At 45.8% G+C, this 14,695-nt stretch overlaps 1 protein-coding gene across 3 annotated transcripts in view; it reads left to right on the top strand.

Moving 5' to 3' along the window:
- STN1 (STN1 subunit of CST complex) overlaps positions 1 to 14,695 on the top strand; it is an 82,178-nt gene that overhangs the window by 52,143 nt on the left and 15,340 nt on the right. For 2 of the 3 annotated variants that reach the window (XM_040437225.1, XM_040437227.1), the window contains exons 5-9: positions 7,985 to 8,154; positions 9,461 to 9,590; positions 10,255 to 10,423; positions 12,536 to 12,649; positions 13,844 to 13,916. In XM_040437225.1, the coding sequence (XP_040293159.1) occupies positions 7,985 to 8,154; positions 9,461 to 9,590; positions 10,255 to 10,423; positions 12,536 to 12,649; positions 13,844 to 13,916 (656 nt within the window). The remainder of the gene's footprint in view (positions 1 to 7,984; positions 8,155 to 9,460; positions 9,591 to 10,254; positions 10,424 to 12,535; positions 12,650 to 13,843; positions 13,917 to 14,695) is intronic. The other variant, XM_040437226.1, reaches the window with a different exon arrangement.

The following is a 14,695-nucleotide window of genomic DNA, read 5'->3' as shown; positions in this document are numbered from 1 at the left end:
TTCGCTAATGTTTGACTTATTTCAAAGCCGAGCCCAGCACTAGGAAGCCCAGGCTGGAACATACAATTCAACCAGACAGAAGTATTTGCATAGGAACTTATTATAGGGACACGACGAGTACATTATGTGATTGGGTTATTATATAAAGCCCTAAGGCGACCTGTACACGCGCACGTTTTTTCCCGCGTGGATTTACGTGTGGAAATACCACAGAATAGTACAGTACCAGCAAAGTGTATGAGATGTACGCTATGTTTTTTTTTTTTTTTGGTGTGGAAATTAACCTGCCATGCGGATTTAGAAATCTGTAGCACGTCAATTATGTTTGCGGTGTAAGCTGCGGATTTCACCCTTTTCTAATGAAGTGTGAGATCTGCAGCAAAACCGCATCAAATCTGCACCAAAAAACGCTGTTCGAAATTTTGTTTTTTTGCAAATTTTTTTTGGGTGTAGAAATGCATAGAAGTCCACATGGAAATTAGTGCGGATGTTCTGCACGTTGACCTGCACCCATGTACAAGTACCCTTTAACATCCCTACCACTGCCAGCGTTAAGTATGTGAACCCCCCTCATGATTTACTGGACCACCAGCCTGACCATCCATAGGATTAAAGACCTCAGATCAATGGCCATTTACTGGAGTACATATGGTAGCCGCTGACCAGTCACCATGTCCACAGACAGCCTAACAGTGCCCTGAGAATGCCATACTTTGCCCATATACAGCCATATTGCATCCACATGGTGGCAAACAGTGCCCATGGTGCCATGCCCATGCTGACTGACTGTATTCAGAGAGTGCTGTGGTGTATCGAGCCCGCACAGAGGGAAATTGTGCACACATAGAGCCAAACAGTACCCAGGACCACTGCCTATATATACAGTGCATTATATATAGTTAGTACTGTACATAGTGCCGACTTCCCATACTGATAATGAACTGGCCTGTACTGCACAGGAGTCCTGCTGCCCTCTGCTGGCAGCAGTCAGTATAAACACTAATGTCTAATTGACTTTACTGATTTTTCACTCTTAAAGGGGCTCATGCACATGAACGTTGTTTGGGTCCGCAATCCGAGCCACGTTTTTTGGATGCGGACCCATTCACTTCAATGGGGACGCAAAAGATGCAGACAGCTCCGTTCCGTGGCCCCGCAAAAATAAATAGAACATGTCCTGGTATTTCTATCACGGGTCACCCGTTACGTTTCGCAAATTGTGGAACACACACAGGCGGCATCCGTGTTTTGCGGATCTGAAATTTGCGGACCACAAAACACGGCGCGGTCGTGTGCATGAGCCCAAAGTTAGAGTTTTCAAAAAGGACTGTTCCATTGTATGGGGGAGACTTGGGGGGATATTAATTGTACCATCATTGGCCATGCCAGGAAGACTTTTATATAATATTATTTGTATTTTAATTTTGTACAACTTTTTATTTTCCATTTGTTATCTTTCCCCAAGAAAGCCTCTAAAGCTGGACTTCAGAGAAATCACCTAAATACTGTAGTTCTCGGACGCTCACAACTTTTACTACATCTACTTACCCCCATATTCAGCTAATTTTCCATTTTCTCTTTAAATTATCTTTGTTACACTTTATAATTCTTAAAGCGGTTTTGCATCACATACAATGGGGGCATATTGCTAGGATATGCCCCCATTGTCAAATAGGTGTGGGTCTCGCTCCTATCTCCAAACCAGACCCCCCTTCTATAGATAGGTGCGGGTGCTGGAGGTTGGACCCACACTTTTCTGACATTGATGGCATTGATATGCTACCGATATCTGAGAGAACACCTTGTACAGGGTTAGAAAAGCATGTCTCCTTACTTCCAAAAACACCTCCCAAAAATTTTGTTGGTCGAAAAAGAGTACTTAAAGAAGTATTCCAGGTTTTTACTATTGACGGCCTAACATGAGATCAGAGTATCTGATCGTTGGGGGCCCGATACCCCATTCCTCCCCCAATCCGCTGTGCCCGATACCCCATTCCTCCCCCGATTCACTTCAGTGGGAGCAGCGCTGCAGTAACAAGTTCCATCCACTACTCATGGCACGGAGCCTTGTAGTTTCAGCAATGATTTCTGGCATCGGAGCTACTGCAAAACAACGGATCGGCAGTCTTTGGACTTTATGGGATATGCCATCAATGTCGGACAGGTGTGGGTCCCACCTGGCAAAATCCGAGACGTATTTGTGGCAAAACCCACATGATTTACAAGCGGATTGCCGTGGATTTCAACCTCTGCATTGGCTTAGGCAGGGTGACGAATCTCGATGGCTGTATTCCCTTGTCAAATCCCAAGGCTTGTTGGAAAGTCGGATTTTGACTCATAGGGAGCCACTTTCAAGAGGCGGCGCCGGCGACATGGTTCTCTCCCTTGGGTGACACCGCATTGCACAACCTCTGTGTGTTGCACATTATGGAAATCAGTAGCATAAATGGACATGCTGCAGATTTAAAGTCCACACCGCAAGTCAGATTATGCTGCAATTTTGTTTCCCTGTCTGTGGATGAAATTTCTTAAGATCTCTTCCACTGTAAACCGCAGGGGATTTGACACCCGAAAATCTGCGACAGCAAATCTGCAAAATGTCCTGTGTAGATGTAACTGAAGTCAGTAATAAATCCCAGTCTATAAAACCCATTGTGGTCCTGGCTACGGTGGGAGCAGAGTGGACAACTGAGTTGGGGAGGGGTGACTGATTGTCAACTATCAATGGCTGAGGTGTGCCGGAAGCCATGGCCGTGTGCGAGCTAAATGAGGGGCAAGCCTGATGGTGAGAGAGGTGAAGAAAGGGGAAGGGTGGGAGGGGTAGAGCGCGGCGTCCATGATGGGAGAGCGAGGCGGCGCTATATAGGTCTCCTTCGCCCCTCCCACAAACACAGGCTGATCTTCAGCCTTACTACTTGTGGTCCTGGCTACGGTGGGAGCAGAGTGGACAACTGAGTTGGGGAGGGGTGACTGATTGTCAACTATCAATGGCTGAGGTGTGCCGGAAGCCATGGCCGTGTGCGAGCTAAATGAGGGGCAAAAATCAATCGGGTAGGAAAGATTAATGCGGAACTCATAAAGCTAAGCTGGTGAAGGCTCCGGCAATCTCAACCTGCGGGTTCGGAACGCAGTGCGCAAAACAGGAAGACTGCCATCCGCCCATCTCCTGGATGACGAGCGCTGGGACCCCATGACTTGACGCTGCGGATGCCGCCCCTATGCGGAATGAATGTCCCGAAATGGCCTTGGCATCGAACCCTAGTCCGGAAGCTAAGATTCTGATGTGGTGAACGAACTGTGACGCCGTGAGATGTTTGGAGTTGAAAGGGAAAAGAGGGCTGCCCGGCGCGGGATCTTTTGCAGTGGCGAATAGCTTTTGAACACGGCAGCCTGGCACCCGTCATTGAAGGTCTGGTAGCAGCGTATTTTGACTGGCGGTCCCACTTGAGAAGTTTTGGTGAAGTGGAGTGATAGGGTGCAATGCGTCTGCTGCCAGGCTAATTGATCTAAAGTGGGGCTTGCGTGTCCTGGAGAGCTGGTGGATTCCCCGGGCCGTAAGAACCCGTAAAACAGAGGTACATAGCTGCTTTGATCACTATGCTTTTATATGGCCCGAAAGGATCATTGTCTAGGGAGGTGGAAAAGGCCCTGAACATTGCCCCGGTGACTGGTTTCCTACGGGACTCTGGCTTGCTGCTGTTCTTTTGAATCTGGCATTACCTGATGAGCTGACCTAGATTACCTGGACTTGGCGTACGAAACAGGGGAACCGGAACGACCTGGATGAAAGGGACCTGAGACTGGTACCTGGATGAAATCGCCTAAGCGAAATTTGAACCAAATAGACCTCTGGGATGACCCTGGAAAAACATGGGATGAGGCTTGAGAGATGCTGGAGATAAAGTAGAACCTGACGTGGATCAGGAAGCGGGAGTGCGCGTTGTCAATTAACTTAACCGTGCCTGATACATGTGAGGCCAGAGAGCGAAACGAATGACCTGATGCGTGTCAGGTGGTCGAGCTCATGAACTAGCTGCGTGGCTAGTGGCAAGTGCCCCTGAGGCGCACCAGGGTCCAACCGGGCTGAAACGGCCTGATGCGTGTCAGACGACTGATGTACCTGCTGCGTGGCAGGACCGTGGAGAAGCACATGATGCGTGTCAGGAATATGAAATATGACATAAAAGAAAACCTGTCCCTGATGCGTGTCAGGGCGGTAAATGAACCTGATGCGTGTCAGGAAAATAGAACATGAACTGCTGCGTGGCAGACAAAATATCGAATGAACCTGATGCGTGTCAGGAGAAAAAATAAAAGACATGAATCTGCTGCGTGGCATGCAAATGACCAGATAGAAACCTGATGCGTATCAGGACAATCAAAAGCATGAATCTGCTGTGGCATGCAATGACCGGATGAAAACCTGATGCGTGTCAGGAAAAAAAGAAATGACATGAATCTGCTGCGTGGCATACAAACGATCGGATAAAACCTGATGCGTATCAGGACAATCAAAGGCATGAATCTGCTGTGTGGCATAAAATGACCTGATGCGTGTCAGGAAAACAATGACATGAATCTGCCGTGCGGCAGACAAATGACCGATGCGTCTCTGGACTGAGGCCAATAAATACATGAATCTGCCGCGTGCTTATATATATATATTTTTTTTCTCTCTTTTCTTTTTTACTAGGTTAGGACGGGCCGAGTGAGTAGCGCGACCGATGCACCTGCTACGTGGCAGGACCGCGACAGCACCTGATGCGTGTCAGGAAGTGCAAATGAGACGTGAGAACCTGTCCCTGATGCGTGTCAGGGTGGTGGATGAACCTGATGCGTGTCAGGAAAACTAACATGGACTGCTACGTGGCAGACCACAACTGAAGCCTGATACGTGTCAGGGAAAGAAACGAGACGGAAAGGGCATCTGCTGCGTGGCAGATGATTACGTGAATGAAACATTTAAATTGACATAAATCTGCTGCGTGGCAGAAAATAGCGTGAATGAACCTAAGGAAAAAATTGACATGAATCTGCTACGTGGCAGCCAATAGCGTGAATGAACCTAAGGAAAACTGACATAAATCTGCTGCGTGGCAGACAATAGCGCGAAGGAACCTAAGGAAAAATTGACATAAATCTGCTGCGTGGCCGACAATAGCGTGAAGGAACCTAAGAAAAGACAAAATTTACATGAATCTGCTGCGTGGCAGACAATAGCGTGAATGAACCTAAGGAAAAATTTACATGAATCTGCTGCGTGGCAGGACCGCGACAGCACCTGATGCGTGTCAGGAAGTGCAAATGAGACGTGAGAACCTGTCCCTGATGCGTGTCAGGGTGGTGGATGAACCTGATGCGTGTCAGGAAAACTAACATGGACTGCTACGTGGCAGACCACAACTGAAGCCTGATACGTGTCAGGGAAAGAAACGAGACGGAAAGGGCATCTGCTGCGTGGCAGATGATTACGTGAATGAAACATTTAAATTGACATAAATCTGCTGCGTGGCAGACAATAGTGTGAATGAACCTAAGGAAAAATTGACATGAATCTGCTGCGTGGCAGGACCGCGACAGCACCTGATGCGTGTCAGGAAGTGCAAATGAGACGTGAGAACCTGTCCCTGATGCGTGTCAGGGTGGTGGATGAACCTGATGCGTGTCAGGAAAACTAACGTGGACTGCTACGTGGCAGACCACAACTGAAGCCTGAATACGTGTCAGGGAAAGAGAACGAGACGGAAAAGGCATCTGCTGCGTGGCAGATGATTACGTGAAAGAAACATTCAAATTAACATAAATCTGCTGCGTGGCAGACAATAGCGTGGATGAACCTAAGGAAAAGACAAATTTTGACATGAATCTGCTGCGTGGCAGACAATAGCGTGGATGAACCTAAGGAAAAATTGACATGAATCTGCTGCGTGGCAGACAATAGCGTGGATGAACCTAAGGAAAAGACAAAATTGACATGAATCTGCTGCGTGGCAGAAAATAGCGTGAATGAAACAGACCAAATTGACATGAAGCTGCTGCGTGGCAGACGATGGCGTGGATGAACCTAGGGAAAAATTGACATAGATCTGCTGCGTGGCAGACAATAGCGTGAATGAATCTAAGGAAAAGACAAAATTGACATGAATCTGCTGCGTGGCAGAAAATAGCGTGAATGAAACAGACAAAATTGACATGAAGCTGCTGCGTGGCAGACAATAGCGTGGCGGACAATTTGACATGAATCTGCCGTGTGGCAGACACTGACGTGAAGGTGAAATTTAAGCGTCTGTGCACCTGCTCTGTACCTGGAGAGAGGGTTTTTATTTATTTATTTATTTATTTATTTTTATTATTATTTTTGTACTGCTTTACTGAGGCCGAATAGCAGTGTTTGATTCTTGTTTTCCAGGGCATTGTGTTGATGCAGATTATGACTTGAAACCGCAGTTTTTATTAATTTAGGCTAAAAATATGCCGGATACTAAGCCATGGCTGTCGGGTTCCCAGTGCCAGGGGTATAGGCGTAATGGGGACCCGAGCGTCGGCGTTGCCTGGAGACCAGTGCGGGAGGTGGGGCCAGCAGGCAGACATGTGGAAGCGTCGGCGTTGCCTGGAGACCTAGTGCGGGAGGTGGGGCCAGCAGGCAGACATGTGGAATCATTTGAAGAGCGCGGCGCCGAGGCTCCCAGGACAGGGAGCAGCTCAAGGCGCCGCTTCGCTTACCAGGGGAGCGCGGTTCGGGAGGGTAGAGAACTTCCGACCGGAGGCAGGAACGAGCAGGAACGAGCACGAGCAGCAGCAGCGAGGGTAAGCGGCAGCGTCGGCACTGAAACCGGAAGTGCAGAGATGTCACGGTAGAGCGCGGCGTCCATGATGGGAGAGCGAGGCGGCGCTATATAGGTCTCCTTCGCCCCTCCCACAAACACAGGCTGATCTTCAGCCTTACTACTTGTCATATTTCCCTTGTTGTAATAATAAGCCAAGAATAAAACTGCATCCACCATATCTGCCTTAGGGCTCATGTACACAACCATTGGGTGCTTCCTGGTCCACAAATTGTGGAACCGCAAAACACGCATACCTGCCGTGTGCATTACAGCTTTTTAACGGAACAGAAGGGCTAGACCCTAATCGAACAGTTCTATCCTTCTCCGTAATGCAGACAATAATAGGACGAGTCATTTCCGTTTTTTTGCAGCCCCATTTCGAGTCAATGGTTCTGCATACGGGACTAAAAAAAAACGGAATGGACAATGGAAAAAATACTTTTGTGTGCATGAGCCCTTATGGCATGTGTCATACACTGGCTTTGATGCGTGGCATTATAAATTGCATACCTTGCCATTGCACCCTAACCCTTGCAAAAGTCTCACCCCCTTACAAATCAGTGTAAGGCCTCATGCACACGACCGTTGTGTGCATCCGTGGCTGTTGTTCCGTTTTCCGTTTTTTTTCGCGGGCCCATTGGCTATCAATGGGTCCGTGGAAAAATCGGAAAATGCACCGTTTGGCTTCCGCATCCGTGATCCGTTTTTCCAGTCCGTGAAAAAAATATGACCTGTCCTATTTTTTCACGGACAACGGTTCACGGACCCATTCAAGTCAATGGGTCCGTGAAAAATCACGGATGCACACAAGATAGTCATCCGCGTCCGTGATCCGTGTCCGTGATCCGTGTCTGTTTTTCCTATCATTTTCAATGCAAACTTGACTTAGTTTTTTTTTTTTCACTTTTCATGTCCGTGGATCCTCCAAAAATCAAGGAAGACCCACGGAAGAAAAAACGGTCACAGATCACGGAACAACGGAAATACGTTTTGCGGACCGCAAAAAAAGGTCGTGTGCATGAGGCCTAACTTGTACGTGACTTGAGTCACAATAAAATAGAAGTCTCCTGACCTACGAAGCTCATGATGCCACAAAAAGCTGATGTCTCCAGCCTTGCTGCAGGCGTCTCTCTTATCTTTGATCTTGTGAATCTGTTTTCAGAGAATCAGAAAAGTTCATCAGAAGCAAAGGATCTTGATGGATTAATGCAAGAGCTGTACAGAGAGGAAAGCGGGCGAGCCAAGATGGAAATTGGTGACATCATCAGAGTCCGGGGTTATATCAAGGTCTTTAGAAACCAGAGGGAGGTGGTAGCCTCAACTTTTTGTAAGTAAAAGTATGATGTGTAAAAGAAAATATTTTATACAGTTGTAGAAGAAAATGAGCCCATGTCTACAGAGAAAACAGTAAAGCTTCAGGATCCTGAATCAACCATTTTGCCTAGTGCTGGGCATGCTAGAGGTCACCAATCTAGGTTTTGCCTAGGACCAGTTGCCACCATCAGTGAATGACACTGCGTAATCAAATGTCACTGAGTGTAGAGAAGAACAGGAAATTCTGAATATGAAATATGCCAAAGGCATTTTGGTGGGAGATGATGACCACTGGTCCCCAGTGCTAGAGCATGTATTCCAGAATTGGCCACAGACATGAGATCGGCAATAAATGAACAAGACAGAAAGGTGTCCCATTGGGCGAGTCCGTTCAGAGCACAGGTATTAGAAGATTAAGGGTGTAATGGGCACAGCACTATACTACGCATGTAAGGACCTCCTGAGTCAGAGTGCTCCTCCTCACAGGTAGAAATGATAGTATGGGAGGGAATAGAGTCCAGACGACAACTATGGCTCCAGGGGCGAACATTCACCAGACGCAGAAGATCATCAGAAGATGCAGCAGTTGAGTAATAGCTGTTTAATTGGCAAAGTCTCATCACAACACATTAAACGGCTAATAGTGCCCCTTCATCAGGTTCCAGGAGATAAAGGAGCACCTACCTGTGTTCTATACTTTAGGTTGTCTCCTGCAACCTGACACAGGGGCACTATTAACCCTGAAACGCACTGTTGTTGAGACTTTCCAATACAACATCTATCATTCAACCTCTGGAACTCCTGATGATCTTCCTCGGCTGGAGTAATACTTATAACCTTTATTCCATTACTCTTCTATAGACATGTGAGACCAGTTTGCTGGTATCAGTTCCCACTCCATGTAGGGCTTTTCCAAAGGGGGTATTTTGATTGTGAGAAGTTATTCCCTATCCATAGTAATGGGGACATCTATTAGGTAAGTGGGTGGTCCTACCGCTGGGACGCCTGAAATGAACAGAGTGGCGTGTTGGGCATCTGCACTGCCGATCCTGCCACTCCATTGATCTCTACGTGAGAGAAATTAATGGAGTGGCAGTGCGCATGCCCAACGTTCAGGAGCCTCCGAGGGACACAGTTTCCCCATTCTTGTGATTGGTAGGGGCTCCAGTGGTAGGACCCCTACCGATCTAATAGTTATCCCCTATCTTTTCACAATCAGAATACCCCTTTAATGAGGCAAGTGAGCCACACAAAGGGTGGGGAGGGGAGGGGTTCTGATTTAAATATCATGAAGGATTTCAAATCGACTTTCTTTCTAGATAAAGTGGATGACCCCACACTGGATGTGCAGATCACCCGGATGCTGGACCTCCCACACCTTCATAGAAATGTCTATGATAAACCATTTATTATCCCCGAGCACCTGAAAGACACGTCCCATGGACTCTCGTAAGTTTAGTGTTTAAAGGATAACTGTTAGATCGGTTTGGGGGATTCCCAGCAGTCAGAGCCCCACCAAGTTGCATGGAGTGCTGGTTGAGCATGGGCACCACCAGTCCATTCAATGTCTATGGGACCGCTGGAGATAGATGACTACAGCTTAGTTAAAAATGGAGACACCGGTCCCATGTTCTTCTGATCATGGGGGAGTCCCAACGGTTGGAATACCTCTTTGAAGAGGTTGTCTCATTAAGACAACTTCTTCCCTATTCGCAGGATAGGGTATAAGTGTCTGATTGTCGGGGGTCCCACCGCTCAGGCCCCCACGAGGATCGGGGAATGGAGCAGCAGACATGCATGTGTTTGACCACTGCTCCGTTCAGAGATGTTATCTATACTGACATCAACTTCTAAAACTGCTGCCAGCAATGTGGTGTGTGATTGGGAGCCCGTTCCACTGTACTGGAGCAGCAGAATTGGATTGTGTGAATACAGAGGTGGCGCTCTCATTTTAGAGAGGATTATTACATGGCGGCCATTCGTTTCATTTGCTGCTGCAGAAGAAATGTTCAATGGGCCACAAGCTCATGAGGTAGCTGTAATTCATCTCCAGCTAGGTTCATTGTAAAGAAAAGGTTGTCTTGATTAAACTGTGGCTCGCTTCGTTTTACAGCACACATGATGCCGCGTCGTCACACTCTGGCCTCATTTTACAGCTGATTGAAAAAATCAAGGAGTTTCTGGAAGAAAACCAAATTTGCAACTTTTACCAGCGTGAATTGGAAAGTGTGCCATCCCTGATGTCCACTGCCACCAAGCCAAGCCAAAAGACGGAGGCCGGGGTACGTGATGTACTGGCCTCTCACTCTCGGCTATCTTTCATGCTCCACATGTTGTGTTACACATATACAATTATTAATCTGTACATTTCTCTATTAGCTGTGATCTGTAATTCTGTAATTTTATAGATAGATATTATGATGATTCTTATTGTATTATTATTACTTTATTATTATTATTATTATTTATTATTATTGTTAGGGTGCAGTCACACAACCATATGTATTTTGCTGTCCAAAAAATGCAGATCCGCAAAAAACAAACAAAAAAGAATGACGTCCACTGTGTTACATCCTTTTTTTTTTTTTTTTTGGTGGACCCATTATGCCTATCCTTTTCTGCAAAACGGACAAGAAAAGGACATGATCTATGGAACAGACATACGGATGCGGACAGCACACAGTGTGCTGTCCGTCTTTTTGTGGAACCATAAAATTGAATGGGTCCATGTGCGATCCGCAAAAAATGTGGATCGGATGCAAACTAAAAACATGGTTGTTTAAATGGGGCATTATTATTATTTGTTATTATTATTAATATTACATATTATATTTATATATTTTCATTATTTATTCTGTCCATTTTTGAAGAGTTCATTATAGCATTACTCTGGGGTCTTGTACTCCGCAGACTCCATTGTAAATAGCCTTTTTAGCCGCAAAAAAAATACAGGGTTTAGGGTTTGTATTCGCTAAAATATATGAAAACAGCCCAGTAATGGCGGTCCATGGATGGAGCTGTGTAGTTCTGGCTCCTATTTCTGGGCACCAGAGCTACTGAAGAACAGCTGATCAGAGAGGGGGTGCAGGGTGTCGGATCCCCACCGATTATCTGAGCATCAGCCAACTTTATCAAAGTGACTGATGCTGGATGATACATCTGTCACATCTTTACACTATATAAAGCTGGCGCATGCGCAGTTCTTTCCATGAGGCTGATGCCAATACAGGGATGGGACGCTCCAGGGACAAGTAAACGCGCACTCACGAGATTACACTGCGGCCTCAGAATGACGTTGGAGGAGCTAGGAGGGGATTTGAGGATGAGGGGAGGTGCTGGACTCACTCAGAATGGGCGCGGCTGGACTCCACTGACGGTTAGGACAGCCCCTTGGGTCCTTTTCACAGGTGATTTGCATATATGTAAAATCTTTTTTTTTTTTAGCAAAACAGCAATCATAAGTTAGCGTCGATACTAGTATATTTCTGACATGCTATAGGAGACCTCCGATAACATGTAATCAGGTCTACAGTATATGCGTAATCCTGCTGATAAATGTGGTGCTAGGCATATATGCCAGTTTTATGTCCAGAATTCTTGTACATTTTCAATAGTAAATCTGCCCTTTTGTCATTATTTGCTCTATTTTAAGGAGGACCCGTCACATCTCCTGACAAGGTCTGGTTTAGTAAATACTCATATTCTCAATTAAATAATTCTGGAGCATCCTTTCTTAGAACTGTACTGGGCCGACTCACTTTTATTACTCTTGGAAAAGTAGGTATAAACAAGGTGCTACCATTCTTCTTGTCAGTAGGGTGCTTCCCTACACTGTCCAACTATCAGCAGTGAAGGACACAACGCTCGGTTGGCATCTAAGGAGGAATAACAGGAGCAGCACAGTGTACAATTCTAAGGGCTTTTTCACACAAGCGGATGCCGTGCGTGGAATCCGCTGCGTGAAAGAGTCCCAAGCCCCGTTCCGCACAGCAGAGACACAGAGCATTAGCATGATTGATAATGATCTTGATTGTGAGTAATTTGTAGTAAAAAGATCACAGAGAGGCAAAGATCATTATCAATCATGTTACTGCTCCGTGTCTCTGCTGTCCGGAACGGGGCTTGGGACTCTTTCACGCAGCGGATTCCACGCACAGCATCCACTTGTGTGAAAGAGCCCTAAGTAAAGATGCTCCAGGATTTCATTGATCATATGAGTATTTACTAAAATGGACATGTCAGCAGAGTAAAGAGATTCTTTATAAACCACCAATAATTACTGTGGGTATTATTATTATTATTATTAGTAGTAGTAGTATTTCTGGGGGATTCTCTTTTAATCAATGGATTTTGTATTATTTTCTGGTGGTAATTACATTGTTTTTTGTTATCAGGAAGGTTCAAGCATTACATCCAGAGAAATTCATAATGTATTCAAAGAAGCCATCCACCTGCTTCAGGAGACGGGCATCGTGTACCTGAAAGGCCACAAGACTGGAGTCTATCAGGTCAGAGACTGGAACACCATCCAGGCTTCAGATTGGGGCACCTCTTCACATTTTTCCTAAGATACAAAACAGGCAAAGTTGGCGAGGCGGACGTTTGGGGCTTTGGTTGGGGGACGCATAGTATGTGTTCCTGTAGGGCTCTGTGATATCTGTGTATGTCCCTGGCCCTATGGAAAGTCAACATAGAATGGGGACAAGTCCAATCTCTGATTACCCAAAACACACACCAAATATTGTGAAGTTTGGCTGATCAAGGCCATCAGGGAATACACTGGACACATAGGGGGGATTTACTAATGTTCCATGCCAGCTATTTGTCATGAAAAAAACTGCAAATGCCTTTTTCCAACAAAATTTAGTTGTGGTTGATTTCTGGGTGCTGTATATATGCATACACAGCCCATTGATCACTGTGGGCAGAGACGGGCAGGGGAGTGAATACACCAACCATTATACAGGTGGTAACTCAGCATCAGCATAACATGAGTAATGCATTTTTATTTTTGCTTTTTTTTATATAGCGTTATATATTAGCGTGTTGTTAGCTGAACCTGCCTTTTTTTGCGGGTCCGGACAACGATCTAACCTTTATGGGGAGCAGATGATGTTGAGGCAGAGAAGAATTTAAAGGGGTTGTCTCATCAGAGACATTGGTGGCACATTCTAGCATATGCCACCAATGTCAGATAGGGACGGATCCCACCTCTATGATCAGCACCTTTCTCTCAAATGGACCCTTGAACGGGAATAAGAGTACATTGCACATGCGCAGCGTGGTCTCCATTCATTTCTGCAGCGTGCTCTCTCGGCTATTTTCAGAACTCACTTAGAGATGAATGGAGACCACACTGCGCATGTGCAGTGTTCTCTCATTCACGTTCGATGGCCCATTTTAGAGAAAGATGCTGATGTCAGAGGTGTCAGAGGTGGAATCCGTCCCTATCTGACACTGGTGGCATATGCTAGCGATATGCCACCAAAGTTTCTTCACCTGATCCCATTGCTGTCCCAGTAGATAGGCTGCTCCCAGGGTTGTATATGGACAGGGGTGCCTCCAATTTTCATCCTGAAAATTGGTGCAGGTCCCAAAGGTGTGATATATTTATCTGTGATAAAATGTGTTACGTGAGAATGCTCCTTTAAATATGTCGGTCTTGTAAATACTGTATGTACTTAAAGATACTTTCCATTTAGGTAACGGATCGAGATAAAGAATTACATAAACTGGCGCTGAGCATCATTCAGGAGGATTGCCGGAGACAGAGACGTAAGTGACTGTGTGTGTGGACTCCTTCTCAGTCATGTTTTCCTGATGTTAAAGCCTCATGCACCTGAGCATGAATCCAATCCACATCCATTTCAGTGGGTGTTCTGTCCGCATCTGTATTTCCATTCCACTGACCCCAAAAAAAAACACCTCCTATTCTTGTCCATTTTGCGGACAAGAATAGGCAATTTAACAAAGGGCTGGACATGTGGAACTGGAAATTGCGGAACACACAGCTGATGTCCGTGTTTTGCAGATCTGCGATTTGCAGACTGGAAAACAGATACGGCTGTGTGCATGAGGCCTTACACTGCATAACGGTGAATGTGCCACTATCGTGGAAATCATCGCCATCTACTGGTCATTAGTAAGTATTACTTGTTAATTTCAGGTGGGGATATTCTGTGTAATAATATGCAACGTTTGGGGTCTTTTTTTTAAGGATTTCTGAAAGCTAAAAACAACACATGTTCATCTTTTTCACTGTGTATATGGGTTTATCTAGAGTGTAAACTACGTATTAAAATTCCAATTCCCTAATATATGTCAGTTATTAGAACTGCATTGGGAAATTTTAGGGAAGCATTTCTGGCAGCTTTGGTAATTTTTCTGAACCCACCTGGCACAATTCCTCAATACCTGAAATTGGCTGATGCTAAAGAGTAATTACAACCAGTCCAAATTTTGGACTTGATCTTAAAGGGACCCTGTCACCTGGATTTTGTGCATAGAGCTGAGGACATGGGTTGCTAGATGGCCGCTAGCACATCCGCAATACC

Source organism: Bufo bufo, chromosome 6 (assembly GCF_905171765.1).
Source record: "Bufo bufo chromosome 6, aBufBuf1.1, whole genome shotgun sequence".
Classification (NCBI taxonomy): domain Eukaryota; kingdom Metazoa; phylum Chordata; class Amphibia; order Anura; family Bufonidae; genus Bufo; species Bufo bufo.
The sequence above is the reverse complement of the archived record's forward strand: the minus strand, read 5'-3'. Positions and strand labels throughout refer to the sequence as shown.